Source organism: Tachyglossus aculeatus, chromosome 18, assembly GCF_015852505.1.
Source record: "Tachyglossus aculeatus isolate mTacAcu1 chromosome 18, mTacAcu1.pri, whole genome shotgun sequence".
Lineage (NCBI taxonomy): Eukaryota > Metazoa > Chordata > Mammalia > Monotremata > Tachyglossidae > Tachyglossus > Tachyglossus aculeatus.
In genome coordinates this window covers 28,849,818-28,865,108 of record NC_052083.1, presented here as the reverse complement: position 1 = coordinate 28,865,108, position 15,291 = coordinate 28,849,818, and the positions used below count along the sequence as shown (strand labels likewise).

At 45.8% G+C, this 15,291-nt stretch overlaps 1 protein-coding gene across 3 annotated transcripts in view; it reads right to left on the bottom strand.

Moving 5' to 3' along the window:
- Positions 1-15,291, bottom strand: part of USP9X (ubiquitin specific peptidase 9 X-linked) — a 137,966-nt gene that overhangs the window by 95,949 nt on the left and 26,726 nt on the right. For all 3 annotated transcript variants that reach the window (XM_038760063.1, XM_038760060.1, XM_038760061.1), the window contains exon 2: positions 10,447-10,700. In XM_038760063.1, the coding sequence (XP_038615991.1) occupies positions 10,447-10,542 (96 nt within the window). In that variant the 5' untranslated portion in view covers positions 10,543-10,700. The remainder of the gene's footprint in view (positions 1-10,446; positions 10,701-15,291) is intronic.

Below are 15,291 nucleotides of genomic sequence, written 5' to 3'. Positions count from 1 at the left end.
ACTCGGGAATGACCAAATTCCAGATGAAATGAAAAGTAAATATTTTTTTCAAAACATTTCTTAAGTGTGAATCGATAGCTGGAAAGTACAGTCTAGCTCAGCAAACTTTCAAACTGGGAGATCAGCTGGTGCAATAGGAAATGAATCTGAGAGGGTTGCGAGGACTGACTGCTAAGTGGAACCAGTACGACTTCACCAAAATCACAATGAACGGGCCTAAATCTAATCTTTCACTAAAAAACTGACACGGCAGTGAGGAGAAATACTGAAAATGTAAGCTAGTAGGTAAAATTTCATTTCTGAAAGGACCTAGAAAGAAATGTTGGAAGCGACAATACCTGATCTCCCTCACCTTCAGACTGGGAGGCCCATGTGGGACACGGACCAGGTCCAACCTGATCATCTCCTATCTACCCAGGGATCAGAACAGTGCTTGGCCCACACTTAACGAGGCCCAAAAAACCAAAACCAACTAGTAAAAGCAAGGTCGGTTTGCAATAGGCTTTAAGGTTATCCTCCAGGGTGTTCATCAGTGGCGTTAAAAATAAAAAACGGGGACAAAAAACCAGGAGTAATTCCACTTGAAGATGGCGATGCCATGAGATGACCACTGAGGGAGGAAATGCCACCCAGTTTCCCCTAGATTTTGGGGGGGTAGGGAAGCTGCGAGAGATGCCTCTTTCTGCCTCTTAGGGTCAGAAAGATCCTGAAGAGGAGATGAGGTGCTGGCTGCCTCTCTCCCCGCTGTTGGAAGGAGAAGAAAAAGGAGGATGGCACCACCACCTTTCTAATTCCCCCAGAGATCTGGGGCCGGGGGTGACAGAGAGGTTTCCCTCTGGACCAGAGCCAGTGGACCTTGGCTTCGTGATTGGAAGGGCACCTGCCGCTACCACTACGCGGGCGAGAGCAGCTCCGGGGCTGGGCAGGGATGACAAGAGATAGCAGTGGCTGCTTCGATCCATCAAAAAGCACATTCTCAACGCCTATGTGCCGAGAACCATTCCCACCACCTAGGAAAGTCCAGTAGATGTGATCCCTCCTCAAAAATCTCCAGTGGCTACAAATCAATCTGCGCATCAAGCAGAAACTCCTCACCCTGGGTTTCAAGGCTGTCCATCACCTCGCCCCCTCCTACCTCATCTCCCTTCTCTCCTTCTCCAGCCCACCCCGCACCCTCCACTCCACTGCCGCTAATCTCCTCACCATACCTCGTTCTCGCCTGTTCCACCGTCGACCCCCAGCCCACGTCATCCCCCGGGCCTGGAATGCCCTCCCTCTGCCCATCCGCCAAGCTAGCTCTCTTCCTCCCTTCAAGGCCCTACTGAGAGCTCACCTCCTCCAGGAGGCCTTCCCAGACTGAGCCCCTTCCTTCCTCTCCCCCTCGTCCCCCTCTCCATCCCCCCATCTTACCTCCTTCCCTTCCCCACTGCACCTGTATATATGTTTGTACATATTTGTTACTCTATTTTATTTGTACATATCTATTCTATTTATTTTATTTTGTTAGTATGTTTGGTTTTGTTCTCTGTCTCCCCCTTTTAGACTGTGAGCCCACTGTTGGGTAGGGACCGTCTCTATATGTTGCCAACTTGTACTTCCCAAGCGCTTAGTACAGTGCTCTGCACACAGTAAGCGCTCAATAAATACGATTGATGATGATGATGATGATGATGATGATCCCTGCCCCAAAGGGGCTTACTTCTAGCATGGCAAACAGACACTAAAATGAATTTGATTGGAAGAAATAATAAGGTGTAAAGATAGCAGTAGTGTGCAAAGAAAGACCCAGACCCAAATGTCCACGTGCAGAAGTATGTGTGGGTGAGATAGAAAGTGGGGGACAGTGTATGGGCAAACGTCACCCTCCAGGCATTTAGACTTTACCATGTTTTTACCAAATCCAAAATAAGTTTTTCCAAGCAAAAACACAACATGTTCAGTTGGAAGCATCTTTCTTTGTTCAACCTCAATATAGAGCCAATCATTTTTTCCACTGGAGACTCATGCACAGTCAATATGTACAAATCATGAAAATTACATGATTTGTTCAAAGAGCATTCATTGGGGCTGAAAAAGTAGGTTAAACCCCGGGGCTAGCTGATCATTCACATTCTACTTGAGCCATCAGTTTATTCTGGAAATTCTTGACAGGAGAGCTATTTCATTACAACTCATATTCAGAAAACACTAGGAAAAGTACCCACTCTTCATTACCTCTGGATGGACAGCAAATTTTTCTCTCCCCCTTGCTATTTACCCTTCCTCTCAATGTTTTTGTCCTACTATTTCCTTTTTCTCTGCTAGTCTCCTCTAGTACTACATTCCTCTGGGGCCCTATGGGTTCTTTATGTGGAGTGAGCCGTGGGCATTCTCGGGATGGGTGGGGGTACGCTAGCATCCCTGCCCACACATAATAATAATTACGGTACTTACTAAACGCTTACTATGTTCCAGGCACTGTACTAAGCGCTGGGATGGATACAAGCAAATCGGGCCGGACACAGTCCCTGTCCCACATGGGGCTCACAATCTCAATCCCCATTTTACAGATGAGGTAAATGAGGCACAGAGAAGTGAAGTGAGTTGCCCAAGGTCACAAAGCAGATAACTGGCAGAGCTGGGATTAGAACCCATGACTTTCTGATTCCCAGGCCCATGCTCTATCCACTACGCCATAAACTTGTGTCTGTGTGTGCGTGGGGGGGTGTGTGCATGTATATTGTCCCAAAGGAAATACGATACATCATATAAATTGATTCCTAAGATCCAAAAAAAGGCCTAACCAATTTTTAGTTTCCTAAAATCACCCAAAAAATGTTTCTAATACTATTTAACTTACATGATCGATAGCAAAGAATGCATTACCGATAATAAAGGATTAAGAATTCAAAAAACTGAATGTTAACATATGAATATGTGAAAAAGTTTTCCTTGCCAAAAGTGCTGTGCTTACTATGTGTCAAGCCCTGTTCTAAGCACTGGGGTAGATACTGGGAAGCCACTTTAACTGCTCTGTGCCTCAGTTACCTCATCTGTAAAATGGGGATTAAGACTGTGGGACAACCTGATTACCTTGTATCCCCCCTTAGAACAGTGCTTGGTACATAGTAAGCGCTTAACAAATACCACCATTATTACTATTATTATAATACCCAAGTTTATCAAAGTGGACACATGGATAAATGGAGCTTATAGTCTGAATAGGAGGGAATAAAATTTTATGCCCATTTTACAGCTGAAAACACCGAGGCACGTGACGTGCCTTGCCCAAGGTCGCACAGCAAGCAGCTGACAGCACCAGGATTAGAACCCAGTGTCCTCTAACTCCCAGGCCTGTGCTTTTTCCACTAGGCCATGCTGCTTCTCAACTGGATTGGGGGCTCACCTGAATCCAGACATTTCCCACCTAATTTAATGGTCAGTCAATCGTACGTACTGAGCGCTTACTGAGTGCAGAACACTGTACTAAGTGCTTAGACTTGCACTTTGTTGATCGGGGCAACCCTTGAGTGCTCAGAGCCACCTGATCGTTGAGTCCCCAGCCAAATGCTATTCTGACAAACACATACTGGAGATGTTCTTTGAGGTTCCATACTCTCCCTGGGTGCCAGAAGTTCATGGGTTCGAATCCCGGCTCCACCACTTGTCTGCTTGTGACCTTGAGCCAAGCCACTTCACTTCTCTGGGCCTCATTTCCCTCATCTGTAAAATGGGATTGAGACTGTGAGCACCACAGGGGATAGGGACTGTGTCCAACCTGATTTGCTGTATCCACTAGTGCTTACTACAGTGCCTGGAACACAGTAAGTGCTAAACGAATACCATTATTATTACTACTCCAAGGTACAACACAGCAACCACTTGCACTGCTCCCTGTACATGCAGTTCACCAAAAACTGTGTGGAATCACAAAGGGTGAGCCCACTGAAAGCAACCCTGGCATTAAAATGAAATAGCGACAGTGTCAAAAGGGTCTGAAGGAAATGTCCTATGAAAAGGGCTGAGTGTCCCAAAAAGACAGTTAGGACTGGATGAGCCAATTACAGACAAGGAGGAGATATGGAAAAAGATATAAAAAAATCTCAGACAATAGCCTTTGAGAGCCGAGAGGCAAGGCAAAGGCTAAAAGCCTGGCAAAAATGTAGAAGTAAAACAAAGCTACAGAAAATGCAAAAATCATATACGGAAAGAAAGAGTGGAAACAAAGACTGGTAGGCTTGGAATGAGCAAAGACCGGAAGAAAGGAGGGGAACCCCGAAGAGCAATAGGAAGAAAAGACAAACAAGACTCCAGAGAGATGACTGAACCACTAGGGAAGAGAGAACCCAAAGTAAAAGTCTTCAACGCATTCAAAAACCTCAAGCTAATTTGAGCAGTCAAGCTAATTTCAGCAGTCAATAAAGAGGAAGAGAAAGAAAAATGCAGATTTTTTCTTAACGGCCTTATGACAACATAAAGAAGCAAAAGATCTCAAACACCGTCACCCAACCGAAGTCTGTTCACTAGGCAGGAGATCAGTGGGGTCTACCCCGCACAGAAAAAGCCCACCACTGGACTGTCATTACTGTTAGCTCATTGTGAGCAGGGAACATACCTGTTCTACAGTGCTCTGCACACAGTAAGCACTCAATAAATACCACTGAGACGTGCATGGGGTGGGGGGGGGGGGGGGGGAATGGTTGCAGCTGGGAATCTGCTTCAGCCTACATCGGGACAGTGATGATGATGATGGTGATGGCATTTATTGAGCGCTTACAATGTGCAAAGCACTGTTCTGGGCACTGGGGAGGTTACAAGGTGATCAGGCTGTCCCACGGGGGGCTCACAGTCTTCCCCCTCTCCATCCCCCCCGTCTTACCTCCTTCCCTTCCCCACAGCACCTGTATATATGTTTGTACAGATTTATTACTTTATTTATTTATTTTACTTGTACATATCTAGTCTATTTTATTTTGTTAATATGTTTGGTTTTGTTCTCTGTTTCCCCCTTCTAGACTGTGAGCCCACTGTTGGGTAGGGACTGTCTCTAATATGTCGCCAACTTGTACTTCCCAAGCGCTTAGTACAGTGCTCTGCACACAGTAAGTGCTCAATAAATACGATTGATTGATTGATCCCCCGTCTTACCTGCTTCCCTTCCCCACAGCACCTGTATATGTATATATGTTTGTACATATTTATTACTCTATTTATTTTACTTGTACATATCTAGTCTATTTATTTTATTTTGTTAATACGTTTGGTTTTGTTCTCTGTCTCCCCCTTCTAGACTGTGAGCCCACCGTTGGGTAGGGACTGTCTCTAATATGTCGCCAACTTGTACTTCCCAAGCTCTTAGTACAGTGCTCTGCACACAGTAAGTGCTCAATAAATACGATTGATGGATTCCCCCGTCTTACCTGCTTCCCTTCCCCACAGCACCTGTATATATGTATATATGTTTGTACATATTTATTACTCTATTTTATTTGTACATGTCTAGTCTATTTATTTTATTTTGTTAATACGTTTGGTTTTGTTCTCTGTCTCCCCCTTTTAGACTGTGAGCCCACTGTTGGGTAGGGACTGTCTCTAATATGTCACCAACCTGTACTTCCCAAGCGCTTAGTACAGTGCTCTGCACACAGTAAGCGTTCAATAAATACGATTGACAGTAAAGACATCTGGTGCACTGAGGGTAAATCATTTTGTGTAAGTAAGACTGGGCTCAGAACCGGTGGGGGGAAGAGTACAGAACCCCCCCCCCCCCCCACACACACACATACACACACACAATTCTACACAAGTTTTCATGAAAAACACCAGGTCATTCGTCATTCTAACTCCTACGTGCTTCAAGTGCAAGGGAGGAAGTGTTTTCCTCACTAGGCCCTTGGTGAAAGTGATGCCCAGGACAGTTAATGAGGGGCCCACCCTCAAAATGGCTTCGGAGTTTGCTGTGGTATTTAAGCATTGCTAAGCGCTGGGGTAGGTAGAAAAAAACATGACACAAGGGTTCCTGTCCCACACAGAGCTCACTGTTTGGTAAGGGTAGCCCTATTTTATCTCCACTTTCCAAATGTGGAAACTAAGGCACAGCAGGGCTAAGTGATTTGCCCCAGATAACACAGCATGCCAGGGGCAGAGCTAGGAATGGCACTTGGGTCTCCTGACTTCCAAGTCCTAGGTTCTTTCCATTTATTTCTATTACTGTCTGTTCTCCCTCTGCACTTTAGGCTCACTGTGGGTGGGAAATGTGCCTGCCAACTCTGTTGTATGTACTCTCCAGTGCTTATTGTAATGCTCTGCACTTGATAAGTGCTCAGTGAATTCCACTAATGTCAATCAATCGTACTTTTGATAGGCCACAGGTCCTCACTTTGAGAGCTAGAGTTCTGTCTGGAAGGAGATTCCATAACCCCCTCAGAGCCCACCCAAGGAAAGAAGTTCTTTCTCACAGCAAACGGGAATCCCTCATCATAACCTCACGGATGACTGGACATAAATGGCCTGCAACCCACAGGTAACCATGCGAAACTGGGGAAGAAAGAAAATAATCAGATTTTAAAATATCTGAGATCTACAACCAGCTACAGTGGAAGGGACAGGGTACAGAGAGAAAAACTCAACTCTGAAACAGACAGTAAAATCTGAATGAAAACAGGGGAGATGGGAGGGGAAAATCAAGCAAAAAAATCCAGATTTCTAATTTCTTGCAACATCACCACCTCACTCCCAATCCTTTTTTTACAAATTAATTAAATTTTTGGTTTTTTCATGAGTGCTGAATCACCCAGCAAAACTTCCAAAAACATGGTTTCACCTTGAAGGAAACCTCATTACTATGTTTAATTCAGAGTGACAGAGAGAAAGAGAGAGAGTGTGTGTGTGTGTGTGTGTGTGTGTGTTTCAAAATTGTTCGACATGACAAATCAAACTATTGAATTTTGCCACACCCAAACAGCAGCATACTATGCGCTAGCACAGCACAAGAAAACTCTTTGTTAATGGATGAACTTGATTAGTCATTTTGCAAGGTCCAAATTTCACCTTCAAAATTAGGAGTTTAATTTTCCAATTAGATAACAAGCCCTTAAAGGCCAGGGACCATGATCTCTGCAAAGAAGAGCTATAGTAAAGATGAGAATGACATGTGTTCATGGCAAGAAACACTGATGCTTTAAAAGTTATTTACTCAAATTGAACACAAGTCCCAGAAGCACGTTTCAAACTCCATAATGAAGCTGTTTGCTCTCTGTGCCAACTGGTATCCAAAATGAACAGGAACTTTTCCCAGAGTTTCAGTGTCTGAGGCCATAAGGAATTCAAGTTTGACAGGAGAACAACTGACTAGATACGGTTATTAAGTACTGATGTGGGTAACTTAAGGGGATTATTCAATCTCCTAATCACTTGGGCAACTATATTATTCATTTTCCCGCAGTTCCAAAGACTCCAGACCACAGCCTCCCTCGTGCCTGGCTGGAACTTCTTCCCGCTTCGAACCTGACAGCTCGCAGCTTTTCCCATCTTCCAGATTCTTTTAAGTCTCGTCTCCGCAAGAAGGCCTATTCTATTTATTTTATTTTGTTAGTATGTTTGGTTTTGTTCTCTGTCTCCCCCTTTTAGACTGTGAACCCACTGTTGGGTAGGGACGGTCTCTATATGTTGCCAACTTGTACTTCCCAAGCACTTAGTACAGTGCTCTGCACACAGTAAGCGCTCAATAAATATGACCGATGACGATAATGATTAATTTCTCCTCTCCCCACTTTCCATCTCCCAACTGTCGAATCAGCATTTTCACAGCACCTAAGCATTTAAATACCACAATCCCTCCCCCCATCATTTATGAACATCACATATATTCTATTACTCCCTCCATCTGAAATTTAAGTGTCATTCAATCAATGCTTGTTGATTGAGAGCTTAATGTGCGCAGAGCACTGTACTAAGGGCTTGGGAGTGTACGATACTAAAGAGTAGAAACAGACAATCCTGTGCCTCCACTGCTAAATTTTATGCTCCTACAAGGGAGGGATCGTGTCTGTTAACAGTTCTGTACTCCTCCAAGTGCTTAGTACAGTGCTCCGCACCCAGCAGGCACTCAACAAAATCTACTGTTTAATTCAGGCTTTTAGGTGGGGTAGGAGCGACAGGGAGAGTTACACAAAGCCACTTCCAGAGGCATTATTTAATCCTTCTCCAACACTTAATAATAATAATGATAATCTGATAAGCGATTACAATGTGCCAGACACTCTACTAAGCACTGGGGCAGATAGGAGCCAGATTGTATCCAACCCTATTTGCTTGTAACCACCCCAGCGTTTAGTACAGTTCCTGGCCTGTAGTAAGCACATAATAATAAATAGTATTTGTTAAGCACTTTATGTGCCAGGCACTGTACTGAGCGCTGAACAAATACCACAATTATTATTATTAGATTGGACATGGTCCCTGTCCCACATGGGGACAGTCTTACTCCCCATTTTACAAATGAGGTAACAGGCACAGAAAAGTTAGGTGGCTTGCAGACAGCAGACAAGTTTCTAGAACAGTGCTTGACCCGCAGTAAGGAGTCTTCACATCATACTGACACTTAGCTTAGTCCCGAGTGGCTTTTGCTTCAGTGCAGCTATTTCTGGGACCACTTTCCCTCCTTTCCCTTCAGCAGGCTAAGCCGCACCTGTCAGCAAAGCCAAGGAGTGGAAATGGCTCTCATCGGAGCTGGGATGCAGTGATTGCTGCCTAGAAGTACAGTTTCTGTACTCAGGGACTAGAGGCGGCTCTGGGCGGGTATAGATTCGAGCAAGAATATGGCACATCATGGGGAATGGAGGCCTGGAAACAGTAAGGTGAATAATAATAATAATTATGGTATTTGATAAGCGCTTGCTACATGCCAAGCACAAGGTGAGAAATAGCATGGATTAGTGGGATACAGCACAGGCCCTGGAGTCAGAAGGACCTGGGTTCTGGTCCTGGTTCTGCTACCTCACAGAGACCTCAGCTCTCTCAACCCCATCCATCTTTCTCAATCAATCAATCGTATTTATTGAGCGCTTACTATGTGCAGAGCACTGTACTAAGCGCTTGGGAAGTACAAGCGCATCACACCCCACCTCGCCTCCCTTTCCTCTCTACCAAATCTTGATGACCAGATTACTGCTCTCAACTTTACCCTCTCAACTCACACGTTCCCCTTTCCCTTCGCCACTCTCGTACCACTAACCCACAGCCTTGGATCACTGCCACTGTCCGCCTCCTTTGGTCTTATGCTCGAGCTGCTGAACACTGCTGGCGAAAGTCTAAACACCAAAACCAACAAGCCAACCTTGTTTCACTTCAAGTTTATCCTTTCCCGCCTTACCGCTGACCTCTCCTCTGCCAGGCAAAACTATTTCTCCTCCCTTAATGACACCCATGCCCATCATCCCCGTCAGCTCTTCCGTACACTTAACTCCCTTCCCTGTTCCTCCCCCTCCTCCATCCCTCACCCCCAACAATCTGGCCTCCTACTTCATTAGTAAAATTAACTCCATCAGGTCTGAGCTCCCCAAAGTCACTCCTCTCCCATCTCCAACCCTCTAGGGCTTATGGTCTAGAGGGGGAGGCAGGCTAGACTCTCTAGTTTACCTTAGAACTTTTAGAGAAAGACTTCACCTTCCCAAGTTCAATCTCTACATCCTCTACCAACTTTGAAAAATGCAGTATTCATTCACTGTAATACTATATCAGAGACCTTTCTTTGGAGAACTAGACTAGGATCACTGTGTTCCTACTTAAAGAAGCACAGAGAGCTCTAACCTTAAACACCGAGCGTGAACTGCCTGAATATATAAGGACTGCTACCTACAAAGGGCTCTAGAGACAATTTCTACAATACTTACAGGAATTACACCATGCCCTACCACAAACTAGAACCACAGCAGAGAATAAAACCCACTCTATATCAGAAATACTAAGAGCCAGAAAGCAAATCTGAAAAATACGGAAGGGTTTGCAAACACTACAGCTGGACTACAGCCGGGCAGGCAGGGTTCTTGAGAAGATCCCCAAGGATATTCCCAAACCGTGAATTTCCTTAGTATTTATTTAATCCATTTTATCAGAAATGGATCAACAACACAGCCCAACAAAGGGGAAAGCTGCATCCTTCCCTTATACACTTTTAAAGTATGAGGCCATCAGTCAAAAGGATTTATTGGGCGCTCATTGTGTTGGGAGCCCAGAACAAAGCACTTGGGAGAGTACAATATAACAACAAATAGACGCATTCCCGCCCACAGGGAGCTTACGGTCTAGAGGCCATAAACAGTCCTCCAACCCTCTGACCCACGAATCTGGCTGACACTGGTCTCCTAATCCTGCTTATGGCGCTCACCTCCAAACCGGAGGTGTCTACCCAATTCTGCCCCTTCCCCCGCCCTCCCCTCTGCCCCCCGCCACCATCTCATTTCGTACCTGATTCTGCTGGAGGGGAGGCTGGGACTGGCCATCAGGAGCCTGGCCTTGGTTGTCATTCCCTCCGACTGGAGAGCCACGGGTCGTGGCTGTCATACTCGACACGGGGCAGATCTTTGCAATTTTGTCTGCTTATGTAGTTGTCGGGAGAGAAGGAATTATAGTCCGCTTAGAGACGATGCAGTACCCGCATGTGTCAGTCTTAAAAAGCTCCAATTCAAGGGCGAGCCATGTTGCAGTGACCATTGCATAACCTAAGGGAGTTGAGAAGAGAGAGGCAAGGGAAGAAACATTAACAGCGAAAGCTCAAAAGGCTACACGTGCAGCATCACCCATAAGTCGAGGAATCCAACTGAAATGTTGAACGTGCGATAAAAACAGAAATCCCACTGGTCGCGTGGCAAAGAGGGCCAATGGGAAACTTATGAGAGAGACTCGGTGGCTAAATAAATGATGCTGGGCCCCAGAGTTTCTCAAGTGATGGGAAAGGGGATTGACATCAAAAGGGAAGAACCCCAGAAGGGTCCTGAAAATACTCCAGGCTCTCACTTTTGTTGGGAGAGACAGGGCTCTCCCCTCCTTCACAACACAACGCAACTGGGCTACGAAGAGAAAGGATTCTGGGAAATCAAAATGCTCCTGAGCACACCCCAATTTGTTTGGAGGACGGGATTGCACCTGCGAAAGATTCAATTGATCGGTGGTCTTTATTGACTACTTACAGCATGACGAGCACCACACTAAGCACTTGGAAGAGTCTAATACAACAGATCTGCTCACTATGAGTTGACAGTCTAGAGGGGGAGGCAAATAAATTACAGAGAGGGGAAATGGCAGACAGTAAGGCTATGTACAGATGTGCTGTGGGGCAGAGGATGGGGAAAACATCAAGTGGACAGGTGATGCAGAAGGGAGGGCGAGTAGGGAAAATGAGGATTTAGTTGGGAAAGCTCTCAGAGGAAATGTGATTTTTTGATAGAGCAGATGGTGGTACGGCAGGAGCGTACTATGTTTTAAAGGAAGTCATAGAAATCTCATTAAAATAACGAATGCTCGTCCCTACAGGGGTTACCCTGAATAGTGATCCCCTACAACAGATCCTGAGAAATAACCTGGAATGTCTCCAGTGTCGTTCTGACGAGACGGGGTGCCTGTCCTTACACTGTTCATTTAAAGCTATTACATAAGCCAGAGGGGTACATCACCCTCCCCTATCACATTCTTTCTTTGGCTAAACTGCATTCTCTTTTCCCCTAATGAGTTTAAGCAGTTGACTCGCGTATGCTCTTCCAGACTGAGCCCAATCTGACAGACCCCGCTCTCCCCACCTTCAAGCCCTATAAAATCCTTTCGCTTCCAACAAGCCTCCCTGGATTACCTCCCAAACACCGTGAGTCATCCTAACCCATGAGTCCTCCCGCCTGCAAGCTTATTGGGGGCAGGGAAGGTGACTACCACATACCACACCTCTGTTACAGTGTACTCTCCCAAGCACTTAGTTCAGTGCTCTGCACACAGTAAGCACTCACTAAATACCATCGATGGATCGACTGAGAGCTCTCCGGCACAATAATTGTCATGGCTTCCAGGACAACCAGCTGTGGGGAATGGAACTAGAGCACAACATGAGTGCTAGGCTGCAGTCTCTTTTGTTGGGAATGGTTCCCACATATTAAAAAAAAAAAAAACCCGTGTGTGCCCTTGGTGTCTTGGTGCCTGCTGCATTCCATGAACTGGTGGGAACATGACTGGCAGGAGAAGTGAGGGCAAGTGGTTCTGCCAACAAACCATCATTATCAATTCCTTTACCCATGCTATTGGTCCTGCAGTCTCAGGACGGGAGATTCTGTCATCTTTGTCCCATTAGCAGCTTCTAGGACTTCTGGAATCTGCCTTCAACCGGTCAATGGTATTTACTGAGTACTTTCTGTGTGCAGAGCACTGTACTACGCGCTTGAGAGAGCATAATACAATAACCTTGTTAGATACATTCCCTGCCCTCAATGAGTTTACAGTCTAGAGGAACAGACTCTAAGTCCCCGGGTGAGCACCTTTAAAGCCCTCCTAAAATCACACCTCCTGCAGTAAGCCATCCCTGATTTCCCCCAGCCCCACTACACCCCAAGTTATAGCAGCCCAACAGTCACCCTTAGAACTTGAGTACTTCTACACCGCGACACTCAAATGGGCATGCGAGCCACCCTGACCTCTGGGAGCAGTTCGGGTTTGGAGTAACCCCCTCCACCCTCCCGCCACTGAGGTAGTCCAGCCCCAAACCCATACCATGAGCCAAAAGTAGACAACTCCATAATCCAAGTGCCTTTTCTTTTTTTTTTGGTATTTGTTAAGCACTTACTACATGCCAGGCACTGTACTAAGCACTGGGGTAGTAGATACAAGCAAATCAGGTTGGACACAGTCCATGTCCCACATGGGGCTTGCATTTTACTGATAAGGTAACTGAGGCCCAGAGAAGTTGCGACTTGCCTATGGTCACACAGCAGATGTGAGGCAGAGCCAGAATTAGAACGCAGTACAGCTTTCCTTGTCCTCTCTCTGCCCAGGAACAAAAAAATTTGCATATTTTGCCTCCTAGCTCCTCATTCATCACTGGCCTCGAGGCTCTCCAGGAACTGACCTCCTCTTCTAGCCTAAGAGCTCTCTAAAAGGGGAAGCTCAGCCCCTCGGCCTATTCCATTTCCCTTCCTGGTCCCTTCCTCCAATTGCATTCCTCAGCCCTGTTGGATGACCACTTCAGCGTCCTAATGTAATAGGCCCAGAATACCAAACGTCAGATAGATCTTTTAAACGTTAATCACCAAAGCCAATCCAGGCGTCAGAACTGCTGGGCAGAAATGAAACTCGGGAAGAGAGAGAAAAGAGACAGTGAATGATCCTTAATCTTCACTCCGCGGGAGGAGACAGCATTCCTCCATTATGAAGTCCCCTGCCCCCCCATAAAGAACAGTTCCTAAACTAGATAAATACGAGGACAATTATCTAACGCTACAATGAAATGACATGTGAAACTTCCACAGGCCCTTCTTAGCCAACCGGGTGTCAAGGGATCAAAAATTCAACAAAAGGCAACAAATGAGCACTCTAAGAAGACATATCCAAACATTTTTGTTGGCACGCTTTAAAAGTATAATTTAGTCAGTTCTAGAGTTGTTATAAGCAAACTGTCAGACCAACCAAAAAAGACACACAAACCAGAAAAAAAAAGATTTTTATCTCATTTTCTGTGAAGTTCTTTCCCCTTAAGGCATCACTGACTGCTCTTCCTAGATCCCTATCAGGTTAAAGGGGAAAAATAGGATGTTTGCCAACCACCAAATGATAATAATAATTTGCTAAACTAGTGCCAACGCTCTTCCCTTCCCAGTCCCCTTAAATCTGTCGGACCACAGTCCTGCCCGTGATCAAAGCCTCTGAGAAAGCCCACCTCCTCCTACATGCCTTCCCAGGTTAAATTTCCAGAAAAGTCATATAAAACCAATGTTCACCTCTAGCACTACCTATACTCATCCTCAACACAGATATACGTTTATTCAATTCTTTGATTGCTGTTTGTAACTGCTCTCGTTTCATCTTATCCCTCTCCCTTCTGAGTCGCCCCAGCACCTGGATCTGCACCCTCTACTAACCACTCAGCCCCCACGGCACTTCTGTACAGAGGCATAATTTATTTATATTAATGTCTCTCTTCCCGCTAGACTGTACTCTCATTGTGGGCAGGGAAGGAGTCTAACAACTGTTATACTGTATTCTCCCAAGGGCTTAATACCACTCTGCACACCTTAAATGCTCAATAAATATCCTTGATGGATTGATTCCCACCCTGCTGTTTGGAGATTAAGAAATTAAAGACAAATCCCCCGTTCCTTTCCCTAGGTTCATGGACATGATGTACTTTTATAAATCCAATGAAATGAATTTAGTGAATGACATCCAACACACACTGAACACCAAACAGCTTGTCGACCAACAAGTTCATAACTTTTACTGAAAGCAATCTCCATGAAGGCAAGGAGGGCACCGTTCCTGTGGGATCTACACCAAGTGGGCATAGTCTTACGTTGCCCCCATAGCCAGCCAGAGCTAGCCCATCGTGCCCTCCAAGAGTTGGAAGGGACCCGAAAGGGGAGCCAATTGACTCAGTTTCTTGCCCACTTCTAACAGATGGTGGTCCCCGGCCGGCTTGGGGCTTTTGGGAGGGTTTTTCTGGTCCTTGCTGGGCCCGAAGCTCTTATCGACCCTGCTCGGAGCCTGGCCAGCCAAACTGGACACCCACCCTTAACCGGGTCCCCAAAGCCAACCTAGGGGATGCCCCAGGAGCGAGGTGACTATGGGGGCTCTACTCACTCCACGGATTGTGCTCCCCCAAGCACCTGGTACAGCGTAAGCTCATTGTGGGCAGGGAGTACGTCTGTTTATCGCTGCATTGTCCTCTCCCAAGCACAGCGCAGTGCTCTGCACACAGTAAGCGCTCAATAAATACAACTGAATGAATATTTGGCCCACAGTAAATCCTCAAAGTGAATGGCTGATTGGAGCCACTGCAGCAGCCGGTAGTATGGGACCATCCAGCCATCCCTCTGTTTGATTCCACGTGTGGCTAACAGAACTCCAGCAAGCAGGAGCTCTGGAGGTTATTCCAGAAGACCTCAAAATGAAAGCAAAAATAAAAATATTCAAAGGCAGAAAGCACTGGAGGGATGGTGATTCTGCAGGATTGATGAACTAAATATTTAATACGCTGATTGGAGAAACAGACCCAATTAAGACTATCACCATACAGACTCTGGACTTAAAAGACAACCTAAAATCTCCTGCTCCAGGATA